This window comes from Perissodus microlepis, chromosome 15 (genome assembly GCF_051167445.1).
Source record: "Perissodus microlepis isolate ML-2025 ecotype Zambia chromosome 15, ASM5116744v1, whole genome shotgun sequence".
NCBI classification, from domain to species: Eukaryota; Metazoa; Chordata; class Actinopteri; order Cichliformes; family Cichlidae; genus Perissodus; species Perissodus microlepis.
Genome location: NC_140475.1, coordinates 32,340,707 through 32,356,373, shown reverse-complemented (window position 1 = coordinate 32,356,373; position 15,667 = coordinate 32,340,707). Strand labels below are relative to the sequence as shown.

The 15,667-nt window shown below is 43.3% G+C and overlaps 3 protein-coding genes across 3 annotated transcripts in view; 1 reads left to right on the top strand and 2 right to left on the bottom strand.

Annotated features, from left to right (window-relative positions):
• Window positions 1-15,667, top strand: part of ctdspl3 (CTD (carboxy-terminal domain, RNA polymerase II, polypeptide A) small phosphatase like 3) — a 94,101-nt gene that overhangs the window by 41,276 nt on the left and 37,158 nt on the right. The window lies entirely within an intron of this gene.
• Window positions 981-3,984, bottom strand: LOC146372475 (uncharacterized). The gene has a single exon (XM_084953890.1). The coding sequence runs from the start codon at window positions 3,398-3,400 to the stop codon at window positions 1,085-1,087; it is 2,316 nt and encodes a 771-aa protein (XP_084810016.1). The 5' UTR covers window positions 3,401-3,984; the 3' UTR covers window positions 981-1,084.
• On the bottom strand, window positions 6,364-14,751 carry LOC146372474 (uncharacterized). The gene is made up of 2 exons (XM_084953303.1): window positions 11,855-14,751; window positions 6,364-8,834 (listed from the first exon to the last, which is right to left on the bottom strand). Exons 1-2 carry the CDS (start codon window positions 14,165-14,167, stop codon window positions 6,468-6,470), a joined length of 4,680 nt encoding a protein of 1,559 aa, XP_084809429.1. The 5' UTR covers window positions 14,168-14,751; the 3' UTR covers window positions 6,364-6,467.

Here is a 15,667-nt window from a genome sequence, read left to right as displayed (position 1 = left end):
ATTGGTGCATTTGTTTTCAGCAGCCAGGTGGTTCAGATCTGGGCTTTTGGAGTCAGTTGATGACTTTTAGAATCATCTTTTCTGACTGGATCATTAAAACTTAAAGCATTGATCTTTCTGCAGTGGATTCTCCCACATTTCAGTGATATGGTGAATAAAAGAATATTGTAAAGTCAAAATACACAACGTCGTAGTCTCACTTCAAGCACTTTATTCCTTACGTCATGTTTTTCCGCTCACCCACAATAAGAACAACCCACCGCAGGCAACAGTACTCTCGCGATGTAACAGAAAATAACAAGTTAACAATCTCCCTCTTTCTTTTTTAAAACACACACAAATAACAATTTAAAAATTGTTATTTGTGTGTTGTAATCTTTATAAAAAACCTAAAAAAAAAACCCCACCTCTTAATCTTTGGTATATGGCGAGGCGCTGTGGACACCCAAGTTTGTGATTGTGTAGAATTTTCAAATCAATACCATGGTTGCATCTGCTGAAAATCTCTGTGAAGCTTAAATCTCAGTGACCTTGACTTCAAGGTCAGAGGCCAACTTTTTTGAAAATCAGAGGAGTTTCACATTTATAACACAGGTATGTCTACTAGGAGGCTGAAGGGTAGCACTATATATTTATAAACAATCAAAAAAAAACAATTATTAGGCAATTTATTTATTTCCAATTTGTATTGAATTTATTTCTGTTAACATGGTGTTTTTGGTCCGATTGAAGGACTGATGTGATGGTAAGGTGTCCGCTGCTCCGCTTTGAATATTGGTAGGCTTTTTTTTTTTTAATTTTCACAAGAATTGCTAGTTCCCCTAGAGTTTTGGCCACCCCAACAATCAGACGATTCCCTATGAGCAAGCATTTAGCAACAGTGGGAAGGAAAAACTCCCTCTAAAAGGAAGAAACCTTCGACAGAACCAGGCTCAGGAAGGGACAGCCATCTGCCGCGACTGGTTGGGGTGGGGGGAGTGAAAATTTAAAAAAAAAAAAAAGCCAAAGTGATCATTATTGGAGCAGCTTAATGAATTTTTCCAGTGCTGTTAATATCCTTTTCCAACCCCAGTTTGTGTTTTTGTCACTTTTGCCCAAGGTGGAGGAAGCCATGCTGTAGATTGATTCTGTATGGTCTTTCAATGTCAATACAAGGGAACCTCTTAGAGAGGCCAGGGTTGAAAAAGGGATGCCGGAGAACCTCCGAGGGTGTTATCCGCTGGTGTGCATCCAAGGCCAACATCCCTTTAATTAAGCCGACAAATAAACGTTGGCCATTTTCAGGTCCTCGTCTAAACACCATTGCTTGTTCGAGGTCATCAAGACGCGTAAGTTTTATGTATCGAGTCTCCAGGGACTCATATCCTGTCTCGCACTGAAATTGTTGGTCAGTCTTAAATGTCCAGCGCTGTTGGTTGTAGTTGTCTTCAATGAAATAGTCTTCAGTGTACACGCCAGAGTCCAGAACATGATCTGGTGGCTGTCCTTGAGTCTCTATGATGAATTTCAAAACATCATATTCTCCATTTCCAGGGTAGAGTGGCACCCCTGTACCAAGTTCCACAGCTACCAGCCCCAAAGACCACATGTCAGCTGCTTCATTATAAGGAAGGCCAAGCATAACCTCAGGTGCGCTATAACCAACCGTCCCCACACAATCACTAGGATTCACTGCAGACACAGGACATGCGAGGCCAAAGTCTATAAGTCTGACTTTGACTGGAGACTCATGGCGGTTAACAACCATGATGTTTCCAGGTTTGAGGTCAGCGTGCACTATTCCCACAGAACCTAGGTGTGACAGGGCATTTGTGAGTTGATGTAAAATTGGCCTGACTTCGCTTATGGGGAGACCCTGGGTTTTCCGGTCCCGTATGTAGTCCCACAGGCATTGATCAAGGAGTTCAAAGTTTAAGCAGACCCGCTCTCCGTCGTGGAAAAAGCCGTTCCATTTAACTATGTTGGCGGCATCTGGATCCAACCTTCTCAGCTGCTCCAGGATGAAAAGTTCCAGTTTTGCCTGTTGCAGAATATCAGGACGGTTCCTGTTGACTTTAATAGCCACAGCACGGTTGGTTTTGGTATCGCGACATTTGGCTACAATACCAAAGCCCCCTTCTCCGAGGAAAGCCTCTACCTTGTAGCGGTTTCCCAAAATGTTCCCTTCCACTATTTCAAGCTCACCTGAGTTGAAGGATGAGCTGGCTGACGCGTGGACGCATACTTGCTGAGAAAATTCAACCGAGTTTTGGAAACTGCAGTTGATTTTCTGTGATCTCTTGCTTTCCAAGTTTGAAGGGTGCTGAAAGACCACAGGGTTTTGTGGTCTTTCAACACTCATGTTAGTGCAAGGGGAACTCTTACGGTTGAAAAAGGGATGCCGGAGAACCTCCGAGGGTGTTATCCGTTGGTTTGCATCCAAGGCCAACATCCCTTTAATTAAGCCGACAAATAAACGTTGGCCATTTTCAGGTCCTCGTCCAAACACCATGACTTGTTCGAGGTCATCAAGACGCGTAAGTTTTATGTATCGAGTCTCCAGGGACTCATATCCTGTCTCGCACTGAAATTGTTTGTCAGTCTTAAATGTCCAGCGCTGTTGGTTGTAGTTGTCTTCAATGAAATAGTCTTCAGTGTACACGCCAGAGTCCAGAACATGATCTGGTGGCTGTCCCTGGGTCTGTATGATGAATTTCAAAACATCATAATAATTTCTCCCAGGGTAGAGTGGCACCCCTGTACCAAGTTCCACAGCTACCAGCCCCAGAGACCACATGTCAGCTGCTTCATTATAAGGAAGGCCAAGCATAACCTCAGGTGCACTATAACCAACCGTCCCCACACGGTCACCAGGCATTACTGCAGACGCAGGACATGCGAGGCCAAAGTCTATAAGTTTGACTTTGATGGGAGACTCATGGCGGTTAACAACCATGATGTTTCTAGATTTGAGGTCAGCGTGCACTATTCCCACAGAGCCCAGGTGTGACAGGGCATTTGTGAGTTGATGTAAAATTGGCCTGACTTCGCTTATGGGGAGACCCTGGTTCTTCCGGTCCCGTATGTAGTCCCACAGGCACTGATCAAGGATTTCAAAGTTTAAGCAGACCCGCTCTCCGTCATGGAAAAAGCCATTCCATTTAACAATGTTGGCGGCATCTGGATCCAACCTTCTCAGCTGCTCCAGGATGAAAATTTCCAGTTTTGCCTGTTGCAGAGTATCAGGGTGGTTCCTGTTGACTTTAATAGCCACAGCACGGTTGGTTTTGGTATCGCGGCATTTGGCTACAATACCAAAGCCCCCTTCTCCAAGGAAAGCCTCTACCTTGTAGTGGTTTCCTAAAATGCTCCCTTTAACTATTTCAAGCTCATCTGAGCTGAAGGATGGGTTAGCTGACATGGTGGAATGTGTCGGCTTGATCGGTGAATTGCTGAGAAACGTGAAATTCTCTCAAAACTTTCCAAAAGGTTTTTGGTTGCTGTCAGGTCTACGTCCGTTAAGCACTAAAGTTTAACAGAGCAAAGCCCCTATTTGTGGGTTCTGCCTCTCAGCAAGATTATGACATAACAAAGGATCAAAGGCATTCTATTCTGGATCAAAGGCATTCTATTTTTTTCAGTTGAAACACTGAAAAAAAATAGTGTTTCAACAGGGCAGGCTGGCGCCCTATGGGACGCAGAGGTGATAGGGTAAGGATGCAGTGGATAAGATCCAGGATAAGATTTGCTTATCGGTCAGCTCATCAGTGAGCAGCCGCAGAATCACAGGTGCAGCTTGGCAGGAGATGGACTCAGGGTGAAGACACAAAATCAACAATGACAACACTGTTATTCTTTATTAGTGTGAATTAGGGCTGCCACAAACGATTATTTTGATAGTCGACTAGTCACCGATTATTTTTGCGATTAGTCGACTAATCAGATCATCATCCATTGGACGTACAGCTTATTGCACCAGCAGCATCTGCTCTTATATAACTATCATTAGCTTAGAGCTTTAAGTGTTTAAGGTATGTGCTAACTAAAAATAAAGGCAAGATGATAGTTTATTAAATTTTAATGAAATTTGCAGATTGTTTCGGTGAAGTTTAATAAACTCCTTGCTATCTAAAATATAACAGGACACTGGAGTATATTCTCGAGCATCTGGCACTTCTGATAATCAGCTGTCTGCTTGACGTTTATTCAGCTGTGTAAAAACTATAACTTTAATCTCAGCCAAACCGATTTACTCAGGAACAAATAAAATACTAAAAAAAAAGCCAAACAATAACATTTTTAAGTTATCTAAGTGACTTATATATCATGTTTAACCTGAGTAGCGAAAGACGGTGGTGGGTTTGAAAACGATTTGCCGGGAGTCCGGTGCTCTCACGGGCTCTAGTGAGCCTTGCCCCCGGCTAGCTATCGAGCTGGTGGGTAACAGACGTCTCCGAAAACGTCGGAGCGCTTTTGAAAATATGTGGTGTCTTGATAAACTGAGCAGATATTTGAAGTTTACGCAGCTACATTCTCGCCTGAAAATATGTTAAACGTTTATTTTGTGACCCAGAAAGAATAATAAGAGTAATATTAAAACTAACTAGCTGCTGCCATTGTTGGAAACTGAGCTGGGCTGCGCTATGAATTCTGCGACAGAGCTACTTCTTCTTCGGGGTTTAACGGCAGCTGGCATCCTTGTACATGCAGTGCTGCCATCTTCTGTTTCAGTCCGTTATTACACTCTTAAATCCTACTACTTATTCCTGCATCTTTTGGGATCTTACAAAGCTTCAAACGACGCGTCGACTATTAAATCAGTCGTCGACGATTTTGATAGTCGACGTAATCGTGACTAGTCGACTAATCGTGGCAGCCCTAGTGTGAATGCTGGTAAGCGTGTGTGTGTGTGTGTGTGTGTTTCAACTGCTGCTGTGTGCACAGTGTTTGCTCTACAGCCATCATTTTACCCTCACGTAGCCATCGTTGTTGTCTTTCCAACAGCATGTCTTTCAAAGCTCAGAGATGTAAACGTTTTTAAACTGTGTGGATCCAAGTGGAGGGATAATCCTCTAACCGACCCATAGAAATACATTATATTTTCAGACAGGAGTTTGTCTCAACAGCAGGAAAGACCCCACTTTTTAAATTGCTCCTGCGGCCAAAGTTTTGACAGCAGGAACATGAAGAACACACTGTTGTATAGAACAGGTCCTCGGGATCGTCACCGTTTGAAAATGATTTTGATGGGAGTTAGGGTCTTGGATTTAGAAGCAGTTGTTCAACAGGTGCACCGAGGCAGATTTGACAGGGTTTTGCCACAGAGTAATAGTATGTCAGTAGTTAGTCCTGGACAACTAGATCAAGCATTCCGATTGGCCCATGAAATTCAGGCTTCTGTTTGATTGGTGCATTTGTTTTCAGCAGCCAGGTGGTTCAGATCTGGGCTTTTGGAGTCAGTTGATGACTTTTAGAATCATCTTTTCTGACTGGATCATTAAAACTTAAAGCATTGATCTTTCTGCAGTGGATTCTCCCACATTTCAGTGATATGGTGAATAAAAGAATATTGTAAAGTCAAAATACACAACGTCGTAGTCTCACTTCAAGCACTTTATTCCTTACGTCATGTTTTTCCGCTCACCCACAATAAGAACAACCCACCGCAGGCAACAGTACTCTCGCGATGTAACAGAAAATAACAAGTTAACAATCTCCCTCTTTCTTTTTTAAAACACACACAAATAACAATTTAAAAATTGTTATTTGTGTGTTGTAATCTTTATAAAAAACCTAAAAAAAAAAACCCACCTCTTAATCTTTGGTATATGGCGAGGCGCTGTGGACACCCAAGTTTGTGATTGTGTAGAATTTTCAAATCAATACCATGGTTGCATCTGCTGAAAATCTCTGTGAAGCTTAAATCTCAGTGACCTTGACTTCAAGGTCAGAGGCCAACTTTTTTGAAAATCAGAGGAGTTTCACATTTATAACACAGGTATGTCTACTAGGAGGCTGAAGGGTAGCACTATATATTTATAAACAATCAAAAAAAAACAATTATTAGGCAATTTATTTATTTCCAATTTGTATTGAATTTATTTCTGTTAACATGGTGTTTTTGGTCCGATTGAAGGACTGATGTGATGGTAAGGTGTCCGCTGCTCCGCTTTGAATATTGGTAGGCTTTTTTTTTTTTAATTTTCACAAGAATTGCTAGTTCCCCTAGAGTTTTGGCCACCCCAACAATCAGACGATTCCCTATGAGCAAGCATTTAGCAACAGTGGGAAGGAAAAACTCCCTCTAAAAGGAAGAAACCTTCGACAGAACCAGGCTCAGGAAGGGACAGCCATCTGCCGCGACTGGTTGGGGTGGGGGGAGTGAAAATTTAAAAAAAAAAAAAAGCCAAAGTGATCATTATTGGAGCAGCTTAATGAATTTTTCCAGTGCTGTTAATATCCTTTTCCAACCCCAGTTTGTGTTTTTGTCACTTTTGCCCAAGGTGGAGGAAGCCATGCTGTAGATTGATTCTGTATGGTCTTTCAATGTCAATACAAGGGAACCTCTTAGAGAGGCCAGGGTTGAAAAAGGGATGCCGGAGAACCTCCGAGGGTGTTATCCGCTGGTGTGCATCCAAGGCCAACATCCCTTTAATTAAGCCGACAAATAAACGTTGGCCATTTTCAGGTCCTCGTCTAAACACCATTGCTTGTTCGAGGTCATCAAGACGTGTAAGTTTTATGTATCGAGTCTCCAGGGACTCATATCCTGTCTCGCACTGAAATTGTTGGTCAGTCTTAAATGTCCAGCGCTGTTGGTTGTAGTTGTCTTCAATGAAATAGTCTTCAGTGTACACGCCAGAGTCCAGAACATGATCTGGTGGCTGTCCTTGAGTCTCTATGATGAATTTCAAAACATCATATTCTCCATTTCCAGGGTAGAGTGGCACCCCTGTACCAAGTTCCACAGCTACCAGCCCCAAAGACCACATGTCAGCTGCTTCATTATAAGGAAGGCCAAGCATAACCTCAGGTGCGCTATAACCAACCGTCCCCACACAATCACTAGGATTCACTGCAGACACAGGACATGCGAGGCCAAAGTCTATAAGTCTGACTTTGACTGGAGACTCATGGCGGTTAACAACCATGATGTTTCCAGGTTTGAGGTCAGCGTGCACTATTCCCACAGAACCTAGGTGTGACAGGGCATTTGTGAGTTGATGTAAAATTGGCCTGACTTCGCTTATGGGGAGACCCTGGGTTTTCCGGTCCCGTATGTAGTCCCACAGGCATTGATCAAGGAGTTCAAAGTTTAAGCAGACCCGCTCTCCGTCGTGGAAAAAGCCGTTCCATTTAACTATGTTGGCGGCATCTGGATCCAACCTTCTCAGCTGCTCCAGGATGAAAAGTTCCAGTTTTGCCTGTTGCAGAATATCAGGACGGTTCCTGTTGACTTTAATAGCCACAGCACGGTTGGTTTTGGTATCGCGACATTTGGCTACAATACCAAAGCCCCCTTCTCCGAGGAAAGCCTCTACCTTGTAGCGGTTTCCCAAAATGTTCCCTTCCACTATTTCAAGCTCACCTGAGTTGAAGGATGAGCTGGCTGACGCGTGGACGCATACTTGCTGAGAAAATTCAACCGAGTTTTGGAAACTGCAGTTGATTTTCTGTGATCTCTTGCTTTCCAAGTTTGAAGGGTGCTGAAAGACCACAGGGTTTTGTGGTCTTTCAACACTCATGTTAGTGCAAGGGGAACTCTTACGGTTGAAAAAGGGATGCCGGAGAACCTCCGAGGGTGTTATCCGTTGGTTTGCATCCAAGGCCAACATCCCTTTAATTAAGCCGACAAATAAACGTTGGCCATTTTCAGGTCCTCGTCCAAACACCATGACTTGTTCGAGGTCATCAAGACGCGTAAGTTTTATGTATCGAGTCTCCAGGGACTCATATCCTGTCTCGCACTGAAATTGTTTGTCAGTCTTAAATGTCCAGCGCTGTTGGTTGTAGTTGTCTTCAATGAAATAGTCTTCAGTGTACACGCCAGAGTCCAGAACATGATCTGGTGGCTGTCCCTGGGTCTGTATGATGAATTTCAAAACATCATAATAATTTCTCCCAGGGTAGAGTGGCACCCCTGTACCAAGTTCCACAGCTACCAGCCCCAGAGACCACATGTCAGCTGCTTCATTATAAGGAAGGCCAAGCATAACCTCAGGTGCACTATAACCAACCGTCCCCACACGGTCACCAGGCATTACTGCAGACGCAGGACATGCGAGGCCAAAGTCTATAAGTTTGACTTTGATGGGAGACTCATGGCGGTTAACAACCATGATGTTTCTAGATTTGAGGTCAGCGTGCACTATTCCCACAGAGCCCAGGTGTGACAGGGCATTTGTGAGTTGATGTAAAATTGGCCTGACTTCGCTTATGGGGAGACCCTGGTTCTTCCGGTCCCGTATGTAGTCCCACAGGCACTGATCAAGGATTTCAAAGTTTAAGCAGACCCGCTCTCCGTCATGGAAAAAGCCATTCCATTTAACAATGTTGGCGGCATCTGGATCCAACCTTCTCAGCTGCTCCAGGATGAAAATTTCCAGTTTTGCCTGTTGCAGAGTATCAGGGTGGTTCCTGTTGACTTTAATAGCCACAGCACGGTTGGTTTTGGTATCGCGGCATTTGGCTACAATACCAAAGCCCCCTTCTCCAAGGAAAGCCTCTACCTTGTAGTGGTTTCCTAAAATGCTCCCTTTAACTATTTCAAGCTCATCTGAGCTGAAGGATGGGTTAGCTGACATGGTGGAATGTGTCGGCTTGATCGGTGAATTGCTGAGAAACGTGAAATTCTCTCAAAACTTTCCAAAAGGTTTTTGGTTGCTGTCAGGTCTACGTCCGTTAAGCACTAAAGTTTAACAGAGCAAAGCCCCTATTTGTGGGTTCTGCCTCTCAGCAAGATTATGACATAACAAAGGATCAAAGGCATTCTATTCTGGATCAAAGGCATTCTATTTTTTTCAGTTGAAACACTGAAAAAAAATAGTGTTTCAACAGGGCAGGCTGGCGCCCTATGGGACGCAGAGGTGATAGGGTAAGGATGCAGTGGATAAGATCCAGGATAAGATTTGCTTATCGGTCAGCTCATCAGTGAGCAGCCGCAGAATCACAGGTGCAGCTTGGCAGGAGATGGACTCAGGGTGAAGACACAAAATCAACAATGACAACACTGTTATTCTTTATTAGTGTGAATTAGGGCTGCCACAAACGATTATTTTGATAGTCGACTAGTCACCGATTATTTTTGCGATTAGTCGACTAATCAGATCATCATCCATTGGACGTACAGCTTATTGCACCAGCAGCATCTGCTCTTATATAACTATCATTAGCTTAGAGCTTTAAGTGTTTAAGGTATGTGCTAACTAAAAATAAAGGCAAGATGATAGTTTATTAAATTTTAATGAAATTTGCAGATTGTTTCGGTGAAGTTTAATAAACTCCTTGCTATCTAAAATATAACAGGACACTGGAGTATATTCTCGAGCATCTGGCACTTCTGATAATCAGCTGTCTGCTTGACGTTTATTCAGCTGTGTAAAAACTATAACTTTAATCTCAGCCAAACCGATTTACTCAGGAACAAATAAAATACTAAAAAAAAAGCCAAACAATAACATTTTTAAGTTATCTAAGTGACTTATATATCATGTTTAACCTGAGTAGCGAAAGACGGTGGTGGGTTTGAAAACGATTTGCCGGGAGTCCGGTGCTCTCACGGGCTCTAGTGAGCCTTGCCCCCGGCTAGCTATCGAGCTGGTGGGTAACAGACGTCTCCGAAAACGTCGGAGCGCTTTTGAAAATATGTGGTGTCTTGATAAACTGAGCAGATATTTGAAGTTTACGCAGCTACATTCTCGCCTGAAAATATGTTAAACGTTTATTTTGTGACCCAGAAAGAATAATAAGAGTAATATTAAAACTAACTAGCTGCTGCCATTGTTGGAAACTGAGCTGGGCTGCGCTATGAATTCTGCGACAGAGCTACTTCTTCTTCGGGGTTTAACGGCAGCTGGCATCCTTGTACATGCAGTGCTGCCATCTTCTGTTTCAGTCCGTTATTACACTCTTAAATCCTACTACTTATTCCTGCATCTTTTGGGATCTTACAAAGCTTCAAACGACGCGTCGACTATTAAATCAGTCGTCGACGATTTTGATAGTCGACGTAATCGTGACTAGTCGACTAATCGTGGCAGCCCTAGTGTGAATGCTGGTAAGCGTGTGTGTGTGTGTGTGTGTGTTTCAACTGCTGCTGTGTGCACAGTGTTTGCTCTACAGCCATCATTTTACCCTCACGTAGCCATCGTTGTTGTCTTTCCAACAGCATGTCTTTCAAAGCTCAGAGATGTAAACGTTTTTAAACTGTGTGGATCCAAGTGGAGGGATAATCCTCTAACCGACCCATAGAAATACATTATATTTTCAGACAGGAGTTTGTCTCAACAGCAGGAAAGACCCCACTTTTTAAATTGCTCCTGCGGCCAAAGTTTTGACAGCAGGAACATGAAGAACACACTGTTGTATAGAACAGGTCCTCGGGATCGTCACCGTTTGAAAATGATTTTGATGGGAGTTAGGGTCTTGGATTTAGAAGCAGTTGTTCAACAGGTGCACCGAGGCAGATTTGACAGGGTTTTGCCACAGAGTAATAGTATGTCAGTAGTTAGTCCTGGACAACTAGATCAAGCATTCCGATTGGCCCATGAAATTCAGGCTTCTGTTTGATTGGTGCATTTGTTTTCAGCAGCCAGGTGGTTCAGATCTGGGCTTTTGGAGTCAGTTGATGACTTTTAGAATCATCTTTTCTGACTGGATCATTAAAACTTAAAGCATTGATCTTTCTGCAGTGGATTCTCCCACATTTCAGTGATATGGTGAATAAAAGAATATTGTAAAGTCAAAATACACAACGTCGTAGTCTCACTTCAAGCACTTTATTCCTTACGTCATGTTTTTCCGCTCACCCACAATAAGAACAACCCACCGCAGGCAACAGTACTCTCGCGATGTAACAGAAAATAACAAGTTAACAATCTCCCTCTTTCTTTTTTAAAACACACACAAATAACAATTTAAAAATTGTTATTTGTGTGTTGTAATCTTTATAAAAAACCTAAAAAAAAAAAACCCACCTCTTAATCTTTGGTATATGGCGAGGCGCTGTGGACACCCAAGTTTGTGATTGTGTAGAATTTTCAAATCAATACCATGGTTGCATCTGCTGAAAATCTCTGTGAAGCTTAAATCTCAGTGACCTTGACTTCAAGGTCAGAGGCCAACTTTTTTGAAAATCAGAGGAGTTTCACATTTATAACACAGGTATGTCTACTAGGAGGCTGAAGGGTAGCACTATATATTTATAAACAATCAAAAAAAAACAATTATTAGGCAATTTATTTATTTCCAATTTGTATTGAATTTATTTCTGTTAACATGGTGTTTTTGGTCCGATTGAAGGACTGATGTGATGGTAAGGTGTCCGCTGCTCCGCTTTGAATATTGGTAGGCTTTTTTTTTTTTAATTTTCACAAGAATTGCTAGTTCCCCTAGAGTTTTGGCCACCCCAACAATCAGACGATTCCCTATGAGCAAGCATTTAGCAACAGTGGGAAGGAAAAACTCCCTCTAAAAGGAAGAAACCTTCGACAGAACCAGGCTCAGGAAGGGACAGCCATCTGCCGCGACTGGTTGGGGTGGGGGGAGTGAAAATTAAAAAAAAAAAAAAAGCCAAAGTGATCATTATTGGAGCAGCTTAATGAATTTTTCCAGTGCTGTTAATATCCTTTTCCAACCCCAGTTTGTGTTTTTGTCACTTTTGCCCAAGGTGGAGGAAGCCATGCTGTAGATTGATTCTGTATGGTCTTTCAATGTCAATACAAGGGAACCTCTTAGAGAGGCCAGGGTTGAAAAAGGGATGCCGGAGAACCTCCGAGGGTGTTATCCGCTGGTGTGCATCCAAGGCCAACATCCCTTTAATTAAGCCGACAAATAAACGTTGGCCATTTTCAGGTCCTCGTCTAAACACCATTGCTTGTTCGAGGTCATCAAGACGCGCAAGTTTTATGTATCGAGTCTCCAGGGACTCATATCCTGTCTCGCACTGAAATTGTTGGTCAGTCTTAAATGTCCAGCGCTGTTGGTTGTAGTTGTCTTCAATGAAATAGTCTTCAGTGTACACGCCAGAGTCCAGAACATGATCTGGTGGCTGTCCTTGAGTCTCTATGATGAATTTCAAAACATCATATTCTCCATTTCCAGGGTAGAGTGGCACCCCTGTACCAAGTTCCACAGCTACCAGCCCCAAAGACCACATGTCAGCTGCTTCATTATAAGGAAGGCCAAGCATAACCTCAGGTGCGCTATAACCAACCGTCCCCACACAATCACTAGGATTCACTGCAGACACAGGACATGCGAGGCCAAAGTCTATAAGTCTGACTTTGACTGGAGACTCATGGCGGTTAACAACCATGATGTTTCCAGGTTTGAGGTCAGCGTGCACTATTCCCACAGAACCTAGGTGTGACAGGGCATTTGTGAGTTGATGTAAAATTGGCCTGACTTCGCTTATGGGGAGACCCTGGGTTTTCCGGTCCCGTATGTAGTCCCACAGGCATTGATCAAGGAGTTCAAAGTTTAAGCAGACCCGCTCTCCGTCGTGGAAAAAGCCGTTCCATTTAACTATGTTGGCGGCATCTGGATCCAACCTTCTCAGCTGCTCCAGGATGAAAAGTTCCAGTTTTGCCTGTTGCAGAATATCAGGACGGTTCCTGTTGACTTTAATAGCCACAGCACAGTTGGTTTTGGTATCGCGACATTTGGCTACAATACCAAAGCCCCCTTCTCCGAGGAAAGCCTCTACCTTGTAGCGGTTTCCCAAAATGTTCCCTTCCACTATTTCAAGCTCACCTGAGTTGAAGGATGAGCTGGCTGACGCGTGGACGCATACTTGCTGAGAAAATTCAACCGAGTTTTGGAAACTGCAGTTGATTTTCTGTGATCTCTTGCTTTCCAAGTTTGAAGGGTGCTGAAAGACCACAGGGTTTTGTGGTCTTTCAACACTCATGTTAGTGCAAGGGGAACTCTTACGGTTGAAAAAGGGATGCCGGAGAACCTCCGAGGGTGTTATCCGTTGGTTTGCATCCAAGGCCAACATCCCTTTAATTAAGCCGACAAATAAACGTTGGCCATTTTCAGGTCCTCGTCCAAACACCATGACTTGTTCGAGGTCATCAAGACGCGTAAGTTTTATGTATCGAGTCTCCAGGGACTCATATCCTGTCTCGCACTGAAATTGTTTGTCAGTCTTAAATGTCCAGCGCTGTTGGTTGTAGTTGTCTTCAATGAAATAGTCTTCAGTGTACACGCCAGAGTCCAGAACATGATCTGGTGGCTGTCCCTGGGTCTGTATGATGAATTTCAAAACATCATAATAATTTCTCCCAGGGTAGAGTGGCACCCCTGTACCAAGTTCCACAGCTACCAGCCCCAGAGACCACATGTCAGCTGCTTCATTATAAGGAAGGCCAAGCATAACCTCAGGTGCACTATAACCAACCGTCCCCACACGGTCACCAGGCATTACTGCAGACGCAGGACATGCGAGGCCAAAGTCTATAAGTTTGACTTTGATGGGAGACTCATGGCGGTTAACAACCATGATGTTTCTAGATTTGAGGTCAGCGTGCACTATTCCCACAGAGCCCAGGTGTGACAGGGCATTTGTGAGTTGATGTAAAATTGGCCTGACTTCGCTTATGGGGAGACCCTGGTTCTTCCGGTCCCGTATGTAGTCCCACAGGCACTGATCAAGGATTTCAAAGTTTAAGCAGACCCGCTCTCCGTCATGGAAAAAGCCGTTCCATTTAACAATGTTGGCGGCATCTGGATCCAACCTTCTCAGCTGCTCCAGGATGAAAATTTCCAGTTTTGCCTGTTGCAGAGTATCAGGGTGGTTCCTGTTGACTTTAATAGCCACAGCACGGTTGGTTTTGGTATCGCGGCATTTGGCTACAATACCAAAGCCCCCTTCTCCAAGGAAAGCCTCTACCTTGTAGTGGTTTCCTAAAATGCTCCCTTTAACTATTTCAAGCTCATCTGAGCTGAAGGATGGGTTAGCTGACATGGTGGAATGTGTCGGCTTGATCGGTGAATTGCTGAGAAACGTGAAATTCTCTCAAAACTTTCCAAAAGGTTTTTGGTTGCTGTCAGGTCTACGTCCGTTAAGCACTAAAGTTTAACAGAGCAAAGCCCCTATTTGTGGGTTCTGCCTCTCAGCAAGATTATGACATAACAAAGGATCAAAGGCATTCTATTCTGGATCAAAGGCATTCTATTTTTTTCAGTTGAAACACTGAAAAAAAATAGTGTTTCAACAGGGCAGGCTGGCGCCCTATGGGACGCAGAGGTGATAGGGTAAGGATGCAGTGGATAAGATCCAGGATAAGATTTGCTTATCGGTCAGCTCATCAGTGAGCAGCCGCAGAATCACAGGTGCAGCTTGGCAGGAGATGGACTCAGGGTGAAGACACAAAATCAACAATGACAACACTGTTATTCTTTATTAGTGTGAATTAGGGCTGCCACAAACGATTATTTTGATAGTCGACTAGTCACCGATTATTTTTGCGATTAGTCGACTAATCAGATCATCATCCATTGGACGTACAGCTTATTGCACCAGCAGCATCTGCTCTTATATAACTATCATTAGCTTAGAGCTTTAAGTGTTTAAGGTATGTGCTAACTAAAAATAAAGGCAAGATGATAGTTTATTAAATTTTAATGAAATTTGCAGATTGTTTCGGTGAAGTTTAATAAACTCCTTGCTATCTAAAATATAACAGGACACTGGAGTATATTCTCGAGCATCTGGCACTTCTGATAATCAGCTGTCTGCTTGACGTTTATTCAGCTGTGTAAAAACTATAACTTTAATCTCAGCCAAACCGATTTACTCAGGAACAAATAAAATACTAAAAAAAAAGCCAAACAATAACATTTTTAAGTTATCTAAGTGACTTGTATATCATGTTTAACCTGAGTAGCGAAAGACGGTGGTGGGTTTGAAAACGATTTGCCGGGAGTCCGGTGCTCTCACGGGCTCTAGTGAGCCTTGCCCCCGGCTAGCTATCGAGCTGGTGGGTAACAGACGTCTCCGAAAACGTCGGAGCGCTTTTGAAAATATGTGGTGTCTTGATAAACTGAGCAGATATTTGAAGTTTACGCAGCTACATTCTCGCCTGAAAATATGTTAAACGTTTATTTTGTGACCCAGAAAGAATAATAAGAGTAATATTAAAACTAACTAGCTGCTGCCATTGTTGGAAACTGAGCTGGGCTGCGCTATGAATTCTGCGACAGAGCTACTTCTTCTTCGGGGTTTAACGGCAGCTGGCATCCTTGTACATGCAGTGCTGCCATCTTCTGTTTCAGTCCGTTATTACACTCTTAAATCCTACTACTTATTCCTGCATCTTTTGGGATCTTACAAAGCTTCAAACGACGCGTCGACTATTAAATCAGTCGTCGACGATTTTGATAGTCGACGTAATCGTGACTAGTCGACTAATCGTGGCAGCCCTAGTGTGAATGCTGGTAAGCGTGTGTGTGTGTGTGTTTCAAC